The sequence below is a fragment of the Gigantopelta aegis genome, chromosome 1, assembly GCF_016097555.1.
Source record: "Gigantopelta aegis isolate Gae_Host chromosome 1, Gae_host_genome, whole genome shotgun sequence".
NCBI lineage: Eukaryota > Metazoa > Mollusca > Gastropoda > Neomphalida > Peltospiridae > Gigantopelta > Gigantopelta aegis.
Genome location: NC_054699.1, coordinates 9,477,643 through 9,499,315, shown reverse-complemented (window position 1 = coordinate 9,499,315; position 21,673 = coordinate 9,477,643). Strand labels below are relative to the sequence as shown.

Sequence of the window (21,673 nt, the reverse complement as noted above, 5' to 3'; positions counted from 1 at the left end):
GTAGCACATTTTAAACTAACACTGGTGATTATGACATATTGTTTGAAAGTGAGAAGAAACCATCAAAGGTAATCGACCCTACAACACATCATACCTCAGGCAAACGCTTTACCACTGAACTACATGGAATGATTCTGTAAAACTAGAGCTGGAGTGATTAATCACATAATCAGTTAACTATTGTTAGCACAAGTTGTGTGCAAAGTACAGGGTACCAGATGTCGGACAGATAACTCTATAACTGTTCCGATATTTTACGACACTAGGTTTGCTACAGAGATTTAATTATACCAGCATGGGAACCTAAAATAATGATAATCAATCTGTAAGATCCAATTATCTACAACTAGTACTAACTAATGATAACTAGCACCACGTAAAACATCTTAGCACATTGTTTAATCAGTGGCTATTATAACGATCTAGTGCTAGTGAAAAACCGCAATACATACAATAGTCGCTCCTTCAGAAGAGCACACTGGTTGGACAGGAAAAGGTCCAAATCAGAGGTGTCCACCAAGGAGATTTGATCCTTTGACAAAGCACTTCAAGTGAGCACTCTACTGACTGAGCTAGATTAAACCCTGATTTACCAAACTGCTGCCTATTATATTATAGATCCGATTGAAACAAATTCACCGTACCTTTAAGTGCATTGTGTATTCTGTGGTTTTGCCAGGAGTCTTCTAACAGCAGCATTTGCAAAAGCAGATCTAGGTATGGTCTTAGTTCATATGTGTAAGAATACGCAACCTGAAAAAAACAAATTCACCTATCAATTGAACTGCCTAAACTATTGACTGGATTTTTGACTGCATATAATTTGCTATTTCCACTTTTAAACACTGAATTGCTTTACTACATACAGTAAAAATAGTTTTTAAAACTAACAAAAATAGTTTATATTGATATTTATCTTAATTCCATGTGCACACTTCTATGAATGAATATTTAACATTATAGTTGCTTAACACTATCGGGGATGGTTTTACTATTTCATAGAGCTAAGATAGCTTCGAAAATCCCCAGTCTGGATAATAATATCTAAACATTCCTGTCAACAGAACTGTAAGGATGTATGTCGACACTTGCTGACTGAACATTTCCCGATTATAATGGACATAGAATTGGAGACCAAGTTGTTTAATTACTATCTGTTAAACTAATGTGTATATAGTCTAACGACATATGTATATAGCTTTGCCGTCACTTACAAATGTTTTTGAAAATGATAATTTCAACAGGTACATGGCTTGCTAAAAGTCCATTTGCACTGCTAGTATATTACATAAATATGAGATAACAAAATCGTTCCCATTTTCGAAATGGTTATTCTTTTAAGAGTTTCAACTGTAATTCATTCTAATTAAATAAATATACTTGCCTGCCACAAAAGTTCTCCTAAAACTACTGATGAAAAATGTGGATTTTCCCAACAGCTAAACTGAAAAAGGAAATCATATTAAGTATTAAGGCCATGCTCAATGAATTTTACATTTGAAAAGTATTAAAATGTCAATAAGGTGCCTCTACATAATTATTCGGTGTTGTAGAACAAATTTAACCTGTTCTCAACAGTGTATTAACCTATAGTTTCAGGAAACATATTTCTGTGGATGCATTTTATGTTTTGTCACCAAGATGTTGCTAAAGCTACAAGAACACATATTCCATAGCATTTGTAGAGTATGGATGTGTATCACTGAATTTTTTTTTTTTTAAACATTTAAATTATCACTACACTATGGGATCGTTAGCAATCATCAGCATTTTCACAGCATACAAATCTTTTTTTTTTTTAATGGTACCTCCATCACTCTTCTTAAAAGTGCATGTCAAATTGTTTAAAAAAAATTATTGTTTATTGGTCCTAACATATTTGTTTTAGATTTGTACGCTGACATTAGTCTTTCCCCCTCCCCCTCAGCCTACAGTCTGAATGATCATGAACACATGAGCAAGTTCATAACTGTGAACTAATTTACATTGTCCAAATGAGAAAGAAAGAAAGAAATGTTTTATTAAACAAAGCACTCAACACATTTTATTTTCAGTTATATGGTGTCATACAAATGGTTACGGACCACACAGATATTTAGAGAGAAAACACGCTGTAAGAGCCACTTACTTTCAACAATTTTGTCGTATCTTCCGAGTTGTTGCATTCCTCGATGATCTTCTTCACGTAGTTCGACCTGTTGAACAGCATGTCATCCACCTGTCTCTGAATCTCTATCAACGGCTGAGGACACTGGGGATCTCCGTGAGGATTGGGCAGACACTGCTGGCCCTGAATCAACACAGCAGATGTGTAAATAAATAGAAGAATAAATAAGTTTGACTTTAAAATTTTATTTTAATTCAATCTGCATATATGAATGAATGATTGTTTAATGACACCCCAGAGCTCGTTCAGCCAGAACGAGCAGAAAAACGTCCGCTAGACTGGTTTATGAGCTTCACAGTAAAAACCAAATGGTCATGTCAGGAACCAATCAAATAGTTCGCGAACGTTAGTCAAACTTTTGCTGGCTGAACTAGGGGCTGCACAAATAATATATCGGCTATTGGGTGTCCTGACAATGGTAAATATATAAAGTAGCAATCTGCATATAATGCAAAATGTAGAAAACTTGGATCAATTTCTCTTTTTACTAGTACTTAACCCAACCTCAAACTAATGGCATTTTTGCCCCTATGGTTTAGTAGACTGGTCCAAACATCCCAACAGCCAATGGGATGGCTTAAAATCTTCCAATGATTCCTCTGCTTCCTGTTCCCAGTCACGTGACTGAATCTTTATTCTTTCTCCTTCGCACTTATATTGAGTTGAGGTTTATTTCAAAAGAAATTTTATTTGCTACTAAAATCCATTTAAAATATCAGTACTAATGTGTCAAACATTCCATGGTGAAACTCATTTGCTACAGTAAAATCAGCATTAATGTCTGCAAATTATTAATAAATATAACCTATAGTCCGTTCTATCCTCCTACAAAAAATGTTTTCTGTAACTAATTTCAGTTTGGTTTGACGTAAGAAGACAAGTGTTTTGGAAATAAAAATATCCCATTTTTGTGAGCAATTTAGGAAACAATCAACTCAAAAATTAATAACGTGTAGTAAATTCCATAGTATGAAAAACGGTGTTCCATATGGGAAGGACTATAGTTATCCCCAAAATATAAATATTTTGTGTCTTGCCCATCCAGACAGCTCTGAAGATATATAATTATGACAACTGCATGAAAGAGGACTTACAGCAACCGAGCACTGGTATCTTGCCGACACGTCACAGCAGCGGACAAGGTGCGACACTACAGAGTACAGCTTACTGAGCTCCGCATACTGGTACTTGATGGGAGGCCCAGGCCCTTCGTCAAGGGCCACGCTGATGAACTGTGCTGGCACGTTCAGCCTCAGCAGCTGTTGTTTCTGTGGACAAAAAGGAACATATCTCAATCATTAAGCAGTCTTTACAAATATAGAAGATGCCTCTTAACAAATATAGAAGTGATCACTGAACACTCTGAAGTTCTCAGACTAAGCCCATATCAAAATCTGATGGACGTTATGGACCAGGAATGAGATGTGGAGGTGGCCAGTGAAAAGGAAGTTGAATGATAAAAGAGTAGCTGTCACAGCAGTAAGAAATGAGATGGGACATCCAATGTGAGAAAGCAAAGGAGGCAGGGAATAAATAAATAGAGGCTATTTCATGGTGTTTTTTTCGAATACGATTTTTATGTCAACGAGTGATGTGTAAAAACCATATGGTTTTCGCACATCACTCGTTAACATAAAAATCGTATTCGAAAAAACACCATGAAATGGTCTATTTATTATATACATATTTCCTAATTTTTGACAATATCTTTCGCTTCTTGGTAATATCTTTACTGTATCCTATCGAAAACACATAAGAAAGAAAGAAAGAAGTGTTTTATTTAACGACGCACTCAACACATTTTATTTACGGTTATATGGCGTCAGACATATGGTTAAGGACCACACAGATTTTTTTAGAGGAAACCCGCTGTCGCCACATAGGCTACTCTTTTTACGACAGGCAGCAAGGGATCTTTTATTTGCACATCCCACAGGCAGGATAGCACAAACCATGGCCTTTGTTGAACCAGTTATGGATCACTGGTCGATGCAAGTGGTTTACACCTACCCATTGAGCCTTGCGGAGCACTCACTCAGGGTTTGGAGTCGGTATCTGGGTTAAAAATTCCATGCCTCGACTGGGATCCGAACCCAGTACCTACCAGCCTGTAGACCGATGGCCTGCCACGACGCCACCGAGGCCGGTCGAAAACACATAACGTCATGATATATTTCTTTCTATGAAACTTTTTCTTTCTATGAAACTTTGCTAAAAAATTTACTTGACCATAGACTTTTAAAAAGAAATCTGAATAAAATTGATCTTTATTAACATTTATTTAATAATACTGCGGTGCAAACATACCTGACAAAGCGATCATCCAAAAACTCCCACAAAAACAAAATGAGTTGAATGCCGTTAAATTCTTACACTTACACTCGATGACACTACATTATGTCATCATTATTTAGCTTCATATTCAATTCGTTTTAGATATTTTATCATAATTGTACTTCGTATCCCTTTTTAATAGGTACAGTTGTTTAAATTAAAATATTTTATTTTTCAAATACGATCAGATGCATTGGTAATCATCAAACTTAAATACGAAGAAACGAGACAAAGGGAGATAATTTAATCATGCACTTTTACAAAAAAGTAAATACGATTTCTATATTTTCACTGTAGCTAAAATACAGTGAAAATATGACTTTTCACCGGATATGACTTTTATGGTTTCCGTAGATCTATATATTTCATTGCTATGTATATAATAAATAAAAATATTTGAAACATTTAAAACCAATTTGTTTGCTGTAATTTAATACACACTGAAAACTAATGTGGAACACTTTTAGAGTTCCATTCTGTGTAATCATTGGAATGCATGGGATAGTTTTTCAGTATAATCATGGTAATGGTGGATTATGTTACATAATAACAGGAGGCAACACACTTTTGTTTCTGTGATTCTGCCAATACGCTACCAGAAACTATCGTTTTGTGAATTCAATAGCCCGAGTTAGATATCACACACACCCCCACCTGACACCCTGCCCCCCCCCCCCCACCCCCCAGTAACATAACAAGCCAGCTTACCTCGACGATGCCCAGGTTGAGATACATGAGGAACAGGTGAAAGTACTGCTGGAGGTGGTGCCCCACCCTGCACATTATGCTACACACCAGTAACATAACAAGCCAGCTTACCTCGACGATGCCCAGGTTGAGATACATGAGGAACAGGTGAAAGTACTGCTGGAGATGGCGGCCATGTTCGGACACCTCTTTTCTGAGCAGCGCCAGCACTGCTACCAGGAGGTGATCACTCAGTGTTGCGTTCGGGTCCGCAGCCTGACCAGCGGCTGTAGCAAAACAAAACGTAACGATCGTCACTCACAATGTACATTATCACTTCATTTACACGTTTACCTTAGTTTCACAACCAACAGTCGAAGTATTTTTTCGTGCTGAGGTATCGTTTTAAGCATTTATAAAAAAATTCAAAATATACAGATTTTCCATTAGTGTACATAGAGAATATTTGATTGTCAATAAACTTATATAAATGAAAAGGATATTTCATGTACATAGGATATTTGATTGTCGATAAACTTATACAAATGACAAGGATATTTCATGTTTTGTGGAAAACAATTACTTCTGTATCATTGAGTGCAGCTAGCAATCATACTAGTCTTGCTTGCACAACATGGCATAAAATGCATCAAGCGATAAGAGATCAGTTTTTTAGATTTTCATTTCCAGTTGGCCTTCAATTTTGGTTTTAATTTAAGTTCAAACTAAACACTTAAACAGCAAAGAACGGTTACCTGTATGAAAATTTCAGGCGACAATGATAACACTGAGCTACATCCCATCACTTTCAAACAAACTTTTACACTTCCCCAAATGAAGCTGAAGTTTTTGTTTTGTTTAACGACACCACTAGAGAATACTGATTAATTAATCCTCAACTATTAGATGTCAAACATTTGTTAATTCTGACACGTAGTCATCAGAGGAACCCCGCTACATTTTTCCTAATGCAGCAAGAGATCTTTTATATGCCCTTTCCCACAGACAGAAAAATGCATACAAAGGATCCCTTGATACCATACTGTTGCATCATGCTGCTACTTACCGTACAGACCTTGTACAAGTGGTGGGGGACAGGGTCCATCTTGGAGAGAGAAATGTGACAGGATCACAATTATCTTGGCAAAAGCATTTCGCACCTGAAACAAATAATATTTTTACAATTATTATGCAAGACACAACAAGAAGGAACCATATAATTGTTATTATGTCCTAAGTAATTAGGTAATTCAATATTTCATACTATTAAATAAAACATTTATTATTTGCATATGAAAATAATATTAATTTATCTCATAAATGTTGCTTGAACACAGGCCGTCAGACTATAATTTTTATGTTTTTTACATTAACATTAAAGTAATTCAATTGGATTAGTTATTTTCACTGATTTATAAATCTGATAGTAGGAAAATACAACTACCTAAATGCATTATAACTAAAATTATATAATCGTTAAAACAATAATGAAAATTTGGTGTTTATACCTCTGAGCTTGGACATTCCAGAAGATATTCTGCAAATCGTGCAGGTTGAGCAAAGAGAACATTATGTGCAAACCAGCTTCTGACTGTTTTACTAAACCTCAGATGAATGTGCAGAGCATCGTACCAGTCACTTGCCGAGCCCCTGGAAAGGAAAGGAATGTTTTAATGACATCCAAAATCATTTCTGATGCCTGGCATCTAAGAAGGAAGGAAGGAAAAAGCGAGAAATGGCCCAATAGGTCCACTGACGGGGATCGATCCTAGACTGATTGTGCATCAGGCGAGCACTGTACCACTGAGCTACGTCCCACCCCGGCATCTAAGAAAGATGCAAAGTAAATAGTTAGTCAGGTTACCATGCCATTACCACATGCCAAGGAAGTCGAGAACAGTATTCTGTACTCCACAAAATCTTTTAAACTACGACCAAAATCAATCAGCTAATAACAGGCCTCAGAGAATTGAACATCTGTGTAATTCATTTAATTTGCTGTAATTGGACACAACTATGTAAATCAATTCTATATTTAATGTGCGAGCAAAAAAACCAGGTTATGTAAAACTAAACTTGCACTAGCAACACGTGAACGGAACAATCGTGAAGCAGTAGTAAAACTTCACAAATAATAAAAATAAAAATAAAAATTTGTGAAAATAAAATTACCATTCAGAAAAGGCATAATATAGAAGTAATGTCTATTCAAAAAGAACTTAATGGCATATTTTTAACTTTTGCTTCAGGAATATCTGAAATACTAAATGATGAATAAACAGATGAACACTTAATTGGAAGGAAGGAAGGAAATGTTTTATTTAACGACGCACTAACACATTTTATTTACGGTTATATGGCGTCGGAAATATGGTTAAGGACCACACATATATTGAGAGAGGAAACCTGCTGTCTCCACTTCATGGGCTACTCTTTTCGATTAGCAGCAAGGGATCTTTTATATGCACAATCCCGTGGGCCCACCGACGGGGATCGATCCCAGACCGACCGCGCATCAAGCGAATGCTTTACCACTGGGCTACATCCCGCTCCGAACACTTAATTGATGATAGATGCTTCTTTGCAACACCACTATTTTTAAGTTATTTACCGGAGTGTTTTCTTCGTGTGAAAGCCCACTGTAAATAGGAATTTTGATGCCAGTTCCATGCTAATCATTGCAATCTGTTCTGCTTCATTGGTCTGTAAAATCAAAATTCAAACATTTATTCTCAGAGTACATTTTTCAAATTAATGTAAAACTTCTTTGGTGCTGTGTGAAAGAATTAGTACAATTTTCTTTCATTCGAGGCTATATTTTTGGTATCATATTAGAGAGGGTAGATTTTGAAGATTTACAATGTGTTCTACACTGCTATCTACAATTTCCTTCATTTCAGAATAGTGGTTTGTTAACACGTAACAAAAGAACGACTTTTGAAGAGTTGGATGGGCTGAGTCTTTTATGTGTATCTTGATCAACACTACACAATTATAACTACAATTGGGTGAACTAAAAAAGAACACTTTCCATCAATAAATTTTCAGTCAATTATTTCATAAACAATAGCACTTGCTGCTACAGCACTTATTACTATAAAACAGATTAACACTGTCAATATTATTGAAAATGAAGTAAAATAACTCACTAACTGATAAACAAACAAAATCCAAAAAGTTCTGAGAAGTTATTAAGCTAACCATGCACTAGTTTATTGTATAATAAATCCGCATTAAATAATGTACACATTCTAATTCCCTTTTTCATGTGTACTTACAGTGTTCAAAATAAGCACTTGTCCGTTTGTCCTGGCAAGTGAAATCTACTGGGACAAGCAAAATGTACCTCAATGGTTGTCTAGTTAACAAATAAAAAGTTATAATGCTGTTTAATTTTTAGTAATTTTTATCAATTGAAAACATTGTGCTTTTACTTGAATAAAACTAACAACTTATTTGGACATGTGAAAATATTGGTGGACAAGTAGATTTCTACATGTACTTGTCTGATGGACTAGTGAAATATTCTGCTTATTTCTATCACTGACGTACCAGTTTCTCCTGCATTGCGTGAGTGAGGATGACGTGATTACACGTGATGAGTTTCTTCATGAACTGGAAATACTCGATGCAGTATTGGTTCTTCTCGTGCATAAACAAGATATTCTGCTTTCTCACCAACCGGTCTATTGTCAGTGGCATTGCCACATGTGGCACCGTGCTGGCTGTGAACAGAACAGCAAAATTAAATACGTCCAGTGGTTATTTGTGAAAAAAATAAAAAATAAAAATGTGTAAGAATGCCACAGAATTAAATATCTAGTCTACCATAAACAGATTTGGTGTTGCTGATAACTGAACCCATAGTATTCATCTTAATGCATGTTTAAAATATATATATATATATATATATATATATATATATATATATATATATCCATTTTTTATTAATTCTGTAACAGAATTTTATGATATAAAATTTATGATTATTCTTGTTCAATCTATGATAAATATTTTTGTTTTGGACATGCCCTTGGACAGCAAACTATTGCAGAAAAAGCATTTCATCACTTACATATAGATATTTTCTGCATTTCTTTTATCACACTGTCAATTTCATCTTTCATTTCATCTATTCTTTCATAAACCAGAATATATGCATTCCACCATCTTTTCTGTCGTCTTACTGCAGACCTGGAAAAAAATAAAGAGAGGAAGAAATGTAACCCTATAATGTTCTGATAAAGATTTGTACACTGGGCCATCAATGGACATATAAATAGGGAATAACTGGTTACTGTCTTTAAGATATCGGCTTTATCCTGCGAAGGTTAGGATGGCGAATGCAGCGAGGCTCTGCCAATGTATACAGTGATTGCGGGATAAAATGTTATCTGCTGCAATTTGAAGAGTTAAACCAACATAAAAATTAGCCTTATACACGTATGATTAGACTACAAATCACATTCGACAAATCTAATGTTGAGAACACCCCTTTATGGTGCTACATGAATTGTAGATTCCTACCTTTTCAACATGTGGTCATAAACCTCTCCCAGATATTCACCTCCAAAGCACTGGTTTTTCATTTCCTAAAACAAATGAAACCACAATGATCACAAGGTGTCACACTAAGTTAAATATATAAATATTCTACAATTATTAAAAAAAACCCATGAAAACACTCACCAAAGGCTTTTTTAAAACTTTATTTTACAATTATAGTGGTCGACTTCACTCATTAAACAGCTGAGTCTTAAGCCAACCACACACGAGAGTTGAGCAAAGTTACTTCAGACTTTTTGTTTAGCTGATGATCTTGTGTGCGGAAAATTTTGCAGTTTTTTCATCTTACTTGGTTGTGAGGAAAAGGTCTATCGTGTTTAATATTTTTGGCCACACAAAAATCTCACTGTGTGCGGGCTACATGAGCCATCAGCTGAGCTGAATTTACCAACTGACCAATGGAAACACAAAAATCGGGTCAGAGTGACATCATTGAACAGTCATAAGCAAACTAGCCCAGCACTTAGCTCACTGTGTGCAGTAAAAAAAATTATGAGCGAACAGCTGTGCAAAGAGTCTCAAGTAACATTTTGCTCAGCTGATAGCTCTTGTCTGCGGTAGGATTCAGCTATCTCAAATAAGAACAACCTTTCATTCTGTATTGGCCCCATTTTTTAATAACTGAATGTTTTACCTCATCATCATCCATCTTGCATTCAGACACATCACCATCATCAAACTTGTACCACTTGGGATGTGGATCCGATGTCCCTCTGAAATGTTCACAAGATAACATGAAATTATGTCTTCTCGCAAAAAAACATTTTTTGTAAAATACCCTAAAATATAATATGGAAGCCTAAATCTTATTAATATAAGGAGCAGGGCGTAGCCCAGTGGTAAAGCGCTAGCCTGATGTATAGTTGGTATAGGATTGATCTCCATTTATGTGACCATTTCGCTCTCCAGCCAGTGCACCACGACTGGTATATCAAAGGCCATTCATTGCATGTGATATTCTGTCTGTGGGATGGTGCATATAAAAGATCCTGTGCTACTAATGGAAATGTGTAGCAGATACCCTCTCCAAGACTATATGTCAGAATTACCAAATGTTTGACATCCAACAGCCGATGATGAATAAATGAGTGTTCTAGTGGTGTCATTAAACAAAACAAACTAACTTTATGAATATAAAATTGCCTAATTCAATATTTATTTGCCATACACATATAATGAATGCTATCCATCGCTCCCCATCACTGCTCTGAGACAGTCTTGTTGAAAGAGAATAATTTTTAGCTCCTCTTAGCATGTGAATTTATGTGGTATTAAAATGTTAATATCTTAAACAGCTCCCCGTTAAGGGAGTTAAGGGAACAATAAATCACTCACCTCAATTTTCTTAATGCCGAGGTCACAAAATAACTGCCTCACAGAAAGATAGTTTTTAACCACATCTCTTTATGAGTAAAAGAAAACTATTTACTTGTAGTAGATGTACGAGTAGTAATGTCCTCCGCTGGCCTGACCACTGTGGACAACAACTCCAATCAATCTGTACTTCGTACTCTGCGGCTTTTCCTCCTCGTCGTCTATCACTTCCCCTGAAATACGACAACACGTAAATATTCACATCAAAAAATTGATCATAATACGATGTACTCCCATGTGTTAGTGCAGTTAGAATTTGTGTTGTTAATGGCACCATTAGAAGGAAGGAATGTTTTATTTAACAATACACTGAACACATTTTAAATGTGGTTATATGGCATCGGACATACAGTCAAGGACTACAAAGAGACGAAACCAGCAGCTGCCACATAATAGGCTATTCTAAAGAGTAGTTTCTTGACATCAAATAGCCGATGATTAATTAATCAATGTGCTTTAGTGTTAAACAAAACAAATTTCTTCTTCTTCTTTCAGATTAGCAGCAAGGGATCTTTTATATGCAACATACCAGACAGAAAAGTACATATCACTGCCTTTTTACACCAGTTGTGGAGAATTGGCTGAAACGAGACTGGGCTGATTCCACTACAGCAGCAAGGTATTCATTATATGTACAGCCTTTCGTATACAAGTTGTGGCACACTATTTGGGATGCCATGAATCTGTGGGTCTGTTGAGGGTGTGTAATCCTATACACTACGGAAAGGAAGGAAGGAAATGTTTTATTTAACAACGCACTCAACACATTTTATTTACGGTTATTTATATGGGGTTAAACATAAGGTTACGGTCCACACATATATAACGGAAACCCGCTGTTACCACTTCATGGGCTACTCTTTTTGATTAACAGCAAGGGATCTTTTATATGCACCATCCCAGACAGGATAGTACATACCACGGTCTTTGTTATACCAGTTGTGAAGTACTGGCTGGAATGAGAAATAGCCCAATGGGGCCACCGATGGGGATGATCCTAAACGAACCGTGCATCAAGCGAGCACTTTACCACTGGGCTACATCCCACCCCTCCTACAAACCAAGCACCTCTAACAAGAGCTCTAACGATAAAGCTAAATCCCTTTTCTGACACAAGTTAAATCATATTCCTCTACATCTAAATAACACAATATGCATCATTTCGGATTTTTACATGAATATAGGAATTTAAAATATTGCATTTACGGTTTAGTAGTCAACTATTTAATTTAATTACAGTGACTCATTTAATAAATTGTAAGATCAGACGGAATTCTTTCCACAAATGTAAGTGATAATTTTACCTTCAACTTTGGCTACACCTTGAACGGTGTATGGTTCCATGTCAAATTTCCGTGGAAATTCAAAATAGTCATTAAATTTGATTGCACATTCCCTGCAACAAAAAATAACATAACATTAATGAAGGCTAAACTTGTAGCTGGTCAACTACATTCATTCAAAACCTTTAATTGAAAGTATGTTCATTTATTAAATGAACAGCTGGTTTTCGGTCATCATATATTGTTAGATGTGACAAATGTTGCAAGTATAAACTGTATATGAGCTAATTAAAGGGTAAAAACATAAGTTCAATAATACCACAGCATGTCTTAACATGTTATTTTGACACTTGGTAAAAAGAGAGAGACTGGGTGATCCATTGATACGACATAGGAATACTGTTAACGAAAAAGCAACAAGGGATCTTTCATAAGCACTTTCCCACAGATAAGACAGGGCTCGCGCTGTCGGTAGCCAAATTAGCCATTGGCTAATTTTTACAAAAAATGGCTAATAAAATTTGCAAGTGGCTAAAATTTTGGCTAAGCCATTTTCTGTCTTCTGATGTGAACAAACGGATACATAATCTATCCGACACCTCAAACATAATAATACTACCAAATATTCAATTAGCGTAATAGCGATCTCGCAACCGGTAACGAGAAACAGTGTCATGCAGAATAGGCCTACAGCGTAGGCCTTGTTTGCTTATTTTAATAATCACGGTTATTAATTTTAACGGCATGCATTCAACATTTTTATGACAGCAATGTCTGGAAGATATGTAACTTGTTATTTTTAATTTGTAAAATCTTTGAACCAAAGTAATAAAAACAGACCGACAATGCGTGTCAATTTGAATACACATGCCAGTTCAGGGCCAAAAGACATCTCAAGGTCTGAGTTCAGCCAGACCGAGCGAAAACAAAACGTTCGTTAGACTGGTTTGTGCGCTTCACGTTAAACCAAATGGACACGACGAACACCAATCAAATAGTTCGCGAACGTTAGGAAGAACGTTCGTTGGCTGAACTGAGGACAGCTCTCGGTGCGAATATACGTCACGCTTCAGAGTCAGCTGACACCCGCGTGTCAAGAGACATCGTTGCGGACATTAAACAATATGATTACGCAAAAGTAAATCTTGATGTTAATTTGTAGAAAAACTAGTTATTCGCATCAATGAATACCTAACTGCAGTTTTTGTTTATTCCTTTGTCTTTGTTAGTTTCGTACCCATGGTCGAGAGCACGCATGCAGATCGCGATCGCCGGACATTATACAAATTGCAGATAAATGTACACTGAATAAAATTAGTTTACAGTAGGCCCTAATCATATTTGTTATATCATTTTAGATATAAATTTGTAAGACTGTGAGGTGACATTTAATAAGTTAGCTGGATTTTAAAGACTGTAAATTTTAATTTTATTAAAGGATTTGTTGTTGGGGTTTTTGGGGGGTTTTTTTTAATAAATGGAGTATACTGTGGTGAAGTCGGCATTTTTAGCTGAGATATTTTGTAAGCAGAAATCACAACAAGCATTTAACACGACGCTGAAATCAACAGCAACAACATGGCACAAATTATGAAATCGTTTGGGGCGGGGAATTGATGGGTCACTTAAACAAAAAACAAAAAAAAGTTATTCAAACTAACATAAAGATTGCTATTTAAAGAAATAACGAGTTCTATATATAAAAAAAAAAGCTCTCAAATTTCTATTTGGGAAAAAAGGAAGAAGAAAAAACACCATCCATAAACATCCACCCACCCCCATATTTCTGTATGTTTGTAAAAACTCGAAGTAATATATTAACTGCCCCTACCCCCATTAAGGTTTTGTTATTCCTATTTATTCCAGTTTGTACACAATTAGCTGAAAAAGATACATTTTCATATTCATATATAAATACTCTATACAGTACTGCGTAAAACAAATTTGGCTAAATCATTTTCAATATGGCTAATAAAAATTCCATTTGGCTAATATTTTGGCTACAGGTATTTTTGATCCAGGGTGAGCCCTGATAAGACGGTACATAACACAGCCTTTAATATCAGTTTTCTTTTTGACACACAAACTTAAGTATGTGGAAACAGACGGTAAACAACAAACCTTTCCCAGTCATAATCAAATCTTTTCAATTGGATAGCCAGAATCTTTGGTAATTTTTTTATCAGTAACCTTTTTACAGTGTCAACCTGAAAATGGTAATAAAAGTCAATTGAGTATCACATTATTAATAACGTTAAAATGCTATGCAGTCTCTCAGGCAATACTGCAATACAGTTGATAGCTAAATGTATGGCATTAATGGAATGATGGGGAATTTTGAGGGAAATGTGCATTATATCGACTTTAAGCAAACCAAGTTCTAGTATTAGTTTTTTTCCCAGTGACCCCCCACCTCACTAAAACATATAACAAAACAATAATTACCACAGAATAAATTTGGCAGTCCCTCATATTCCTTTAAGGCAACACCACATGAGACGAATACCTCGTACGATAATAGCCAGCTGCATAGCAACTGATGAAATCGTAATGTTTGTCCTGTCACAATAAGTTATTCTTGTACAAGGCACTCGTATCGTTATGTGTCACCTTTAAATGTTTCCAGCTACAGTTTTCTCTTGTGGTATCATATAATCCACATATGCTCTCAACAAAGATAATAATGCAATCTAAAGTAAACATAACCATAATTTCTTTGGGTTTCCCCCAATTCCCATATCCCTACCAAAGTAAAACAATGTGGTACCTTTTTGTTACATTTTTCACAGTGATATGCATTGGCTCCTTCCAACAAGTCTCCTTTCACATACTGCTCCAGTGATTCGAACAGGTTCTGGTGGTTCCGGATATCAACATTCAGTGTGGTAAACGCTTCTTCCCTCTGATATCTATATAAAGGGTAAAACTTTCAAAATGCATCAAGTTTATTTAGTGAGGAAAATTAATCAGATATTAAGTCACTAATACTAAATGTCTTAAAATTAATAATATTGGTTTCGGCATTGAGCCTTCCCTGTCAGTTTAAAAAATCTTTGGCAATCCTGAAACGTACCCAAATGAATAGTCCGGCAATGTGATAAGCTTTTAGAAATAAAAGCTAAAACAATTTTATTTTTAAGTTAAAAACTCTATACTGTACTTAAACACAGGTCATATTTCAGCATTTTAGATTTCCGAAACCTATTTCATGTAAAAAAAGAAAGAAAAAGAAGTAGAAATTAAAATCAAATAATAAGCTGAAAAAAATCACAAACATGGGACAAATTTCACAGAACATCTTAACGGCTAAACCTCAATTCGTATTACTATTAACAGTACAAGTAATATATTTTAAGTACAAATGTTTCATTTTCTTTCATCCTTACAATGCTACATCTTCCACAATGATGTTATTTTCTGAATTAAAAAGATGCCAAACTTAAAACTTACGATGTTCTGTGAAATTAGTCTCCGCAATATCATTCCACTTCAAACCCACCTGTGCGGACAGTCTTTGCATATTTTCTGATCTGCGAACGAGCCTCCGAGAACTTTCGACAACACACACGGCTGACTGAGCGACTTCAAAGCCTCATCGAGACTGTCGACCAGACTGTTAAAGAACTCCAGTGCATCATGCTGTTCTCGGAGATTCACGGGTTCGCCCCATAACCTGAAACAAACACAACATAATTAATATGAAGTGATGTCATCACTCGGGATCCAATTCTAATTTTATTAAAGAAATGTGTGAAGCAAAATTAATAATTTATCTAGTTCCATCTACCCCCATATCCCCAACATTATTTTTATTTATTTAAATTTGGTTTTGGACACATGTATCAAGAAAAAGATCCACCGATGTAACAAAAACTACTTCAGTTTCATAGCTGATGAAGATTGGAGTTAAATGCAGAAGTTGAAAATGTCTCAATTAAAAATTAACACCTATATCTTGCCTTCAATTTCCCTGAGGCGAGACAAAATCTCAGTGTAATAAAAATTTATTAAAATATTCTTTGAAGTGCTTTTAAAATCCTCCAGACACAAAAGAAGTTAAAGTCTGTGACAAAAAATTAAAAATTGATTTTTTAACGACACCACTAGAGCACATCAGCTAATGGATATCAAGCATTTCATAATTTTGACATAGAGGAAACCCTTTACATTTTTCCATCTTTTATATGCACAATCGCAGACAGGATAGCACAATCCACAGCCTTTGATATACCAGTTGTGGTGCACTGGTTGGAACGAGAAATAGCCCAATGGGTTCCCCGACAGGAATCGATCCTAGACCGACCATGAATCAGGCAAGCACTTTACCATTGAGCTACATTCCACTCTTTTAAAAACATAAGTTAAACATCCAAGTCTCCATCACAGCCATTACAGTTGGCAAGTAACATCTTCCTTTCGAATTTGGGGGTGGTATTTAGCTCAGGCTGTAGAGCACTCACCACAGTTGCTAGGGTCATTGGATCGAAGCATTTTGGCGGACCCATTAGGTTTTCCTCCCATCCCAACATATGCCCCACTACTGATATATCAAAGGTCTCAGTATGTGGTGTCCTGTCTGTGGGAAAGTGCAAATAAAATATCCCATGCTGTTAATGGAAAAAATTTAGCAGGTTTTCTGTGAAGGCCACATTTACAAATTACCAATGTTTCACACCCAAAGGCCGATATTTAATCACTGTGCTCTTGTGTTGTTATTAAAATCAACACAAACTAAAGTAAAGTTTGTTTTATTTAACGACGCCGCTAGAGCAACACAAACCAAATTTACAAGGACTATTTATGTCTTATATTCATGTACTACTACATACATTTACAATGCTTAAACACCTGGGGCCCAATTTACTAAACTCTCGCAACTTTGCGATCTCGCAGTGCAATGCATAAAGAATTGCAGAGAGGACGTTGTGTTGTCTAACAGAGCCTAAGAGACCTTTGTGAATCAGGCCCCTGCATTTAAGAAAAACAGGTTTCATAAATTCTGCCCACCATTCTTTTTTCTTTTTTTTAAGCAAAGTAAAGTTAAAGTTTGTTTTGTTTAACAACACCACTAGAGCACATTGACTAATTAATCATCGGCTACTGGATGTTAAATATTTTTTGAATTAAGACTAAAATATGAACATAATGAAATGTGAAGAAAACAGTCTCACTTGAAGTGTTTCCAGAATCCCCTGGGCACATGGTACTGCAGTTTGCTGGCGGCGAGGTGTCCGAAGATCACCTGGATCTGCTTGAGAACGCCCATGTTGTAGTCCTTCCTCTCCTCTGTCTTGTTCAACTTGTCCTCATCCTTCTTCTCAAACTCACTGATATCAATGTTTGTCTGACAAGAAAAAAAAGTCCATCCCTATTTAACCTTCTGACTACTGCAGGTGAGATATCTCGCCCGATGTCACGCCAGTCAACATACTGTACAGTGTATAGTGCATTCCCCAATTCATATTTTCCACCGTTTTGCACACGACACTCTCTGGAAACGAATTTTTAACAGGAAACAAAAGACAACTTAGCTTCCTGTGTCTTTAAAATTAGATTTTTCACTGTAAAATGATTTGACATTTTAAGTTCAAAAAGTGGTTTTCTGCTAGTATTTTCGCTTGACAACAATGGCGGCATGTCGCTGTCATTTTCAGGGATCAATAGCTGATTCTGACAGTTAATTTGATCATTTTACCAACAATGAAAATCACCATATATTGGGATATGAATCTTTAAGTTTTAAAAAAAAATTCTGGTCAGAAAGCCACTGTAATTAGGAATAATGGACATAAATACTGGACAGCTGGCCACAAATGCCCGTAAGTAAACGCGACTTTTTGCCTAATTTTAATCAACAATAACTGATTTAAAATAACATAAAAATTAGAAAAATACACAAAAATACTACTTAATGATTGAAATATGAACTTTATTTTATTTATTTATAAAACATTTAAGTGAATATATGTGAGTAAAAATTATAAACTTGTACTCACTCAACGTGGTTTTTGTCAAAAATTAATCCAGTAGTCTAAAGGTTAATAATTATAGGATATTAAACAAGCTTCCATTCAAGTTTAAGCCCAGAGTCAAATAATTTTCAACTGTTTAATATATATCGCCGATCTCATTTGGTCGACGTTCCGTTAAATTTATGCTGCCTCAATTGATGATATTGTCATATGACGTCGAAGTTTAACTTCCCACTTTACGTTCTAGTGGACGTATATATAGGTAATACAATTTTTTTTTTTTTCCGTTTTTAATTTACGGCAATCTGATTGGTTAACAGTGGATAGTTTTTTGTGTTCATATCTTGCTGAACAAGAAACAATGTAAGTCATTCAGCTATACAGTGTGTACATTAGGTGTTTTTCAGTTTACACTTGAATGAACAGAAAAATAATTGCGGTCAATTCTTATAAAAACATAGTGAAACCCCTCAAACTGGAACCTCAGTAAACTGGAATTCCCTCAAAACTGAACGTTTTTCAATCCCTTATTAATTATCAGTATAGAACTGAACCTCTCTAAACTGGACATTCCTTATAACCAGGCTTTTGACTGCATGCAATATTTTCAAAACATTTAAATGTTTAACATAAAGTCTAACGTCAATATGTCTGGAAAGATATTTGAATTTCTAAATTAAAACTCATCCTCTGCCAAAACAAAATATCTGACAACGGAAAAGGAACATATCCTCTGCAGGTAGCACTACTGTTCTTACTTCATTTTCCGTTTTATCATCGTTCAGAAAATCTTCATCGATGTCATCAGCTGCACCGTTCACACCTAGAATACCATTCCTGATCGGTTCTATCATGAACAACTGTAAAGTGAACACAAGCCATGATTTACATTGTGCATGTTTATTCTTTATTTGGACGGAGTAATAATTACTTTTACAATCACATATTTATAGATCAATAACCAAGCATATTTCTTGTGGGAAGAACGAACTGCAAACTAATGACAATGCCAAAAAGAAATAAATGCTTGATCAAAACTAAAGGTTTTCTGTTATGCAGGTTACAATAATTGTCATTTGCAACAACGAGAGTAAAATAGTAATTAATACAGATCATATATTTTTTTAAATCGATAGGAAATTAATATTTAACGACATCTCAGCACATTTTAAACTTTGTCTATTTGGTGTCTAAACAGTTATTTTTATATCTGGTTGAGATAGAAAAACAGAAACCAACTGCTGCCACATAGGCTACTGCTACTAAATAAACAAAAATGGATCTTTTACATGCACTTTCACAGTAGCAGACAAGTACATATCACAGCCCTTGATAGATCAGTTGTGGTGCACTGTCATTCAATCGAGGGCAATTGTACCTGTAACCAATCACACCTCAAGCAAGAACTTTCTGTGCACTTATTGAGATTAAACATTTGCCATTTGGCATGTCAAAATTATGATTTCGCCACGAAAGAGAAAAACAAAATTGAAGGAATGTTTGCTTAATGACACCTCAGCACATGTTTAAACTACGGCTCTACTCCGAAGCTCCACTGTACCCCTCAGATAATTCTCACCTGCTGTATAACAGAATTCATGTTTAAACTACGGCTCTACTCCGAAGCTCCACTGTACCCCTCAGATAATTCTCACCTGCTGTATAACCGAATTCATGTTTAAACTACGGCTCTACTCCGAAGCTCCACTGTACCCCTCAGATAATTCTCACCTGCTGTATAACAGAATTCATGTTTAAACTACGGCTCTACTCCGAAGCTCCACTGTACCCCTCAGATAATTCTCACCTGCTGTATAACCGAATTCATGTTTAAACTACGGCTCTACTCCGAAGCTCCACTGTACCCCCCAGATAATTCTCACCTGCTGTATAACAGAATTCATGTAACACGTGGCTCCCGCATTCTTCAAACCGACAAAACCTTTGTTGGGCCTCGGTCCAACCGGAGGAACATACTCCCACTCTGTCAGAGGGGTTTCATCTGTAGTGAACATAAAGACAATTACAGTGGGAAATTACTTCCACCGCTTTACACCTAGTACAGGTTTTTACAACAAATCACTTATCTCAATTCCAGAGTTCAAAACCAGTTGAATCAGATTTAATGAGAACACACAATTTTCAAAATTTATCCCAAAGCAACAAGGCACTGGTTCCTTTCTCTAGTTTAAAATAATAACAACAGTAAGAACAATAATAACTGAGAATTTACAACAACAATAATAGTTACTAAGTAAGAAGGAATGTTATTAATAAGATACAGGCAGTGGCTTTATGTACACTTATTTAATAACAGTTAATTTCTAATACTAGATGTTGATTAATTTTACAATCCAATTTGTTCCTGTTGATAAACCTGCTGAAAGCTTACTCTTGATTTATTAATATTAGCTGGTAGTATGTCAATATTTAAGATAATCTAACGAAATTCTGTCTTTCTTAGGCTTCAGTTTTCAACTTAACCACATTACATAACAATTATAGTAACTGTAACAGTCGGACCTCCCATGTTTACAAAGAGCCATCACTCTCGCTACCTATCACTCCTCCAAGAATTGTCCAATTTTTTTTTTTAGCTGCCCTTAGCATCTGAATTTATTTGGTATCAATCTTAAATGGCTCCCCATAATCTAGGAGAGGGGAGCAATTAATCACTCCCCTCAATTTGTTTGTGTCATGATCTGAATACCCTCTTATAATACAACTTTCACCAACTAGTTCTATTCTTAACGACATCAAATGATAACAATAATGGTCATATTCAACACACAACCTGTAATTTCTTACTTGTGTAATACATGTCGATCAGCATGTTTGCTAGGAAATGAAGATTCTGCACGCAGCCAGTGCAAAGCGCCACCAAGAGATCGAAGGCTGCTATCACAGTCATGGACGTCGAACAGACGGGAAACGCCTGCTCAGCAGGAAAATCACCATTTTGCTTCCGACACTGCAGCACTATCTTTGATGCAGGAAATATAAAATCTTCTACCAGTTCCTAAAATAGACAAATATATTCACTTGTTTTTACTGCATATTCAATTTAATCATTTCATACAATCCCTACAGAATACATACCGTATATCTTCGCCTATAAGTTGAATTTTTTTCACCCAAAAATTATTTTATAACTTGGGTCGACTTATAAGAGGGTAAAAAAAATTCACCAAACAATATTACTGTTTTGGGGATTATTTTACAAGTTTTATTGTTGAAGTATGCCATGTATTTATACTCAAATATGTTAATTTGACACATTTATTTTTTAT

At 35.6% G+C, this 21,673-nt stretch overlaps 1 protein-coding gene across 2 annotated transcripts in view; it reads right to left on the bottom strand.

Annotated features, from left to right (window-relative positions):
* The window catches only part of LOC121370411 (probable ubiquitin carboxyl-terminal hydrolase FAF-X), a 71,640-nt gene that overhangs the window by 6,353 nt on the left and 43,614 nt on the right, over positions 1-21,673 (bottom strand). Inside the window, exons 34-54 of one of the 2 annotated variants that reach the window (XM_041495625.1) lie at positions 21,192-21,402; positions 20,267-20,385; positions 19,142-19,243; positions 17,583-17,755; positions 15,911-16,084; positions 15,179-15,320; positions 14,533-14,618; positions 12,433-12,524; positions 11,184-11,301; positions 10,389-10,467; positions 9,716-9,780; positions 9,264-9,382; positions 8,741-8,913; positions 7,800-7,891; positions 6,697-6,838; positions 6,255-6,348; positions 5,321-5,475; positions 3,262-3,435; positions 2,129-2,290; positions 1,385-1,444; positions 645-753 (exon numbers count right to left, since the gene is read on the bottom strand). In XM_041495625.1, coding sequence (XP_041351559.1) covers positions 645-753; positions 1,385-1,444; positions 2,129-2,290; positions 3,262-3,435; positions 5,321-5,475; positions 6,255-6,348; positions 6,697-6,838; positions 7,800-7,891; positions 8,741-8,913; positions 9,264-9,382; positions 9,716-9,780; positions 10,389-10,467; positions 11,184-11,301; positions 12,433-12,524; positions 14,533-14,618; positions 15,179-15,320; positions 15,911-16,084; positions 17,583-17,755; positions 19,142-19,243; positions 20,267-20,385; positions 21,192-21,402 — 2,641 coding nt within the window. The remainder of the gene's footprint in view (positions 1-644; positions 754-1,384; positions 1,445-2,128; positions 2,291-3,261; positions 3,436-5,320; positions 5,476-6,254; positions 6,349-6,696; positions 6,839-7,799; positions 7,892-8,740; positions 8,914-9,263; positions 9,383-9,715; positions 9,781-10,388; positions 10,468-11,183; positions 11,302-12,432; positions 12,525-14,532; positions 14,619-15,178; positions 15,321-15,910; positions 16,085-17,582; positions 17,756-19,141; positions 19,244-20,266; positions 20,386-21,191; positions 21,403-21,673) is intronic. The other variant, XM_041495634.1, reaches the window with a different exon arrangement.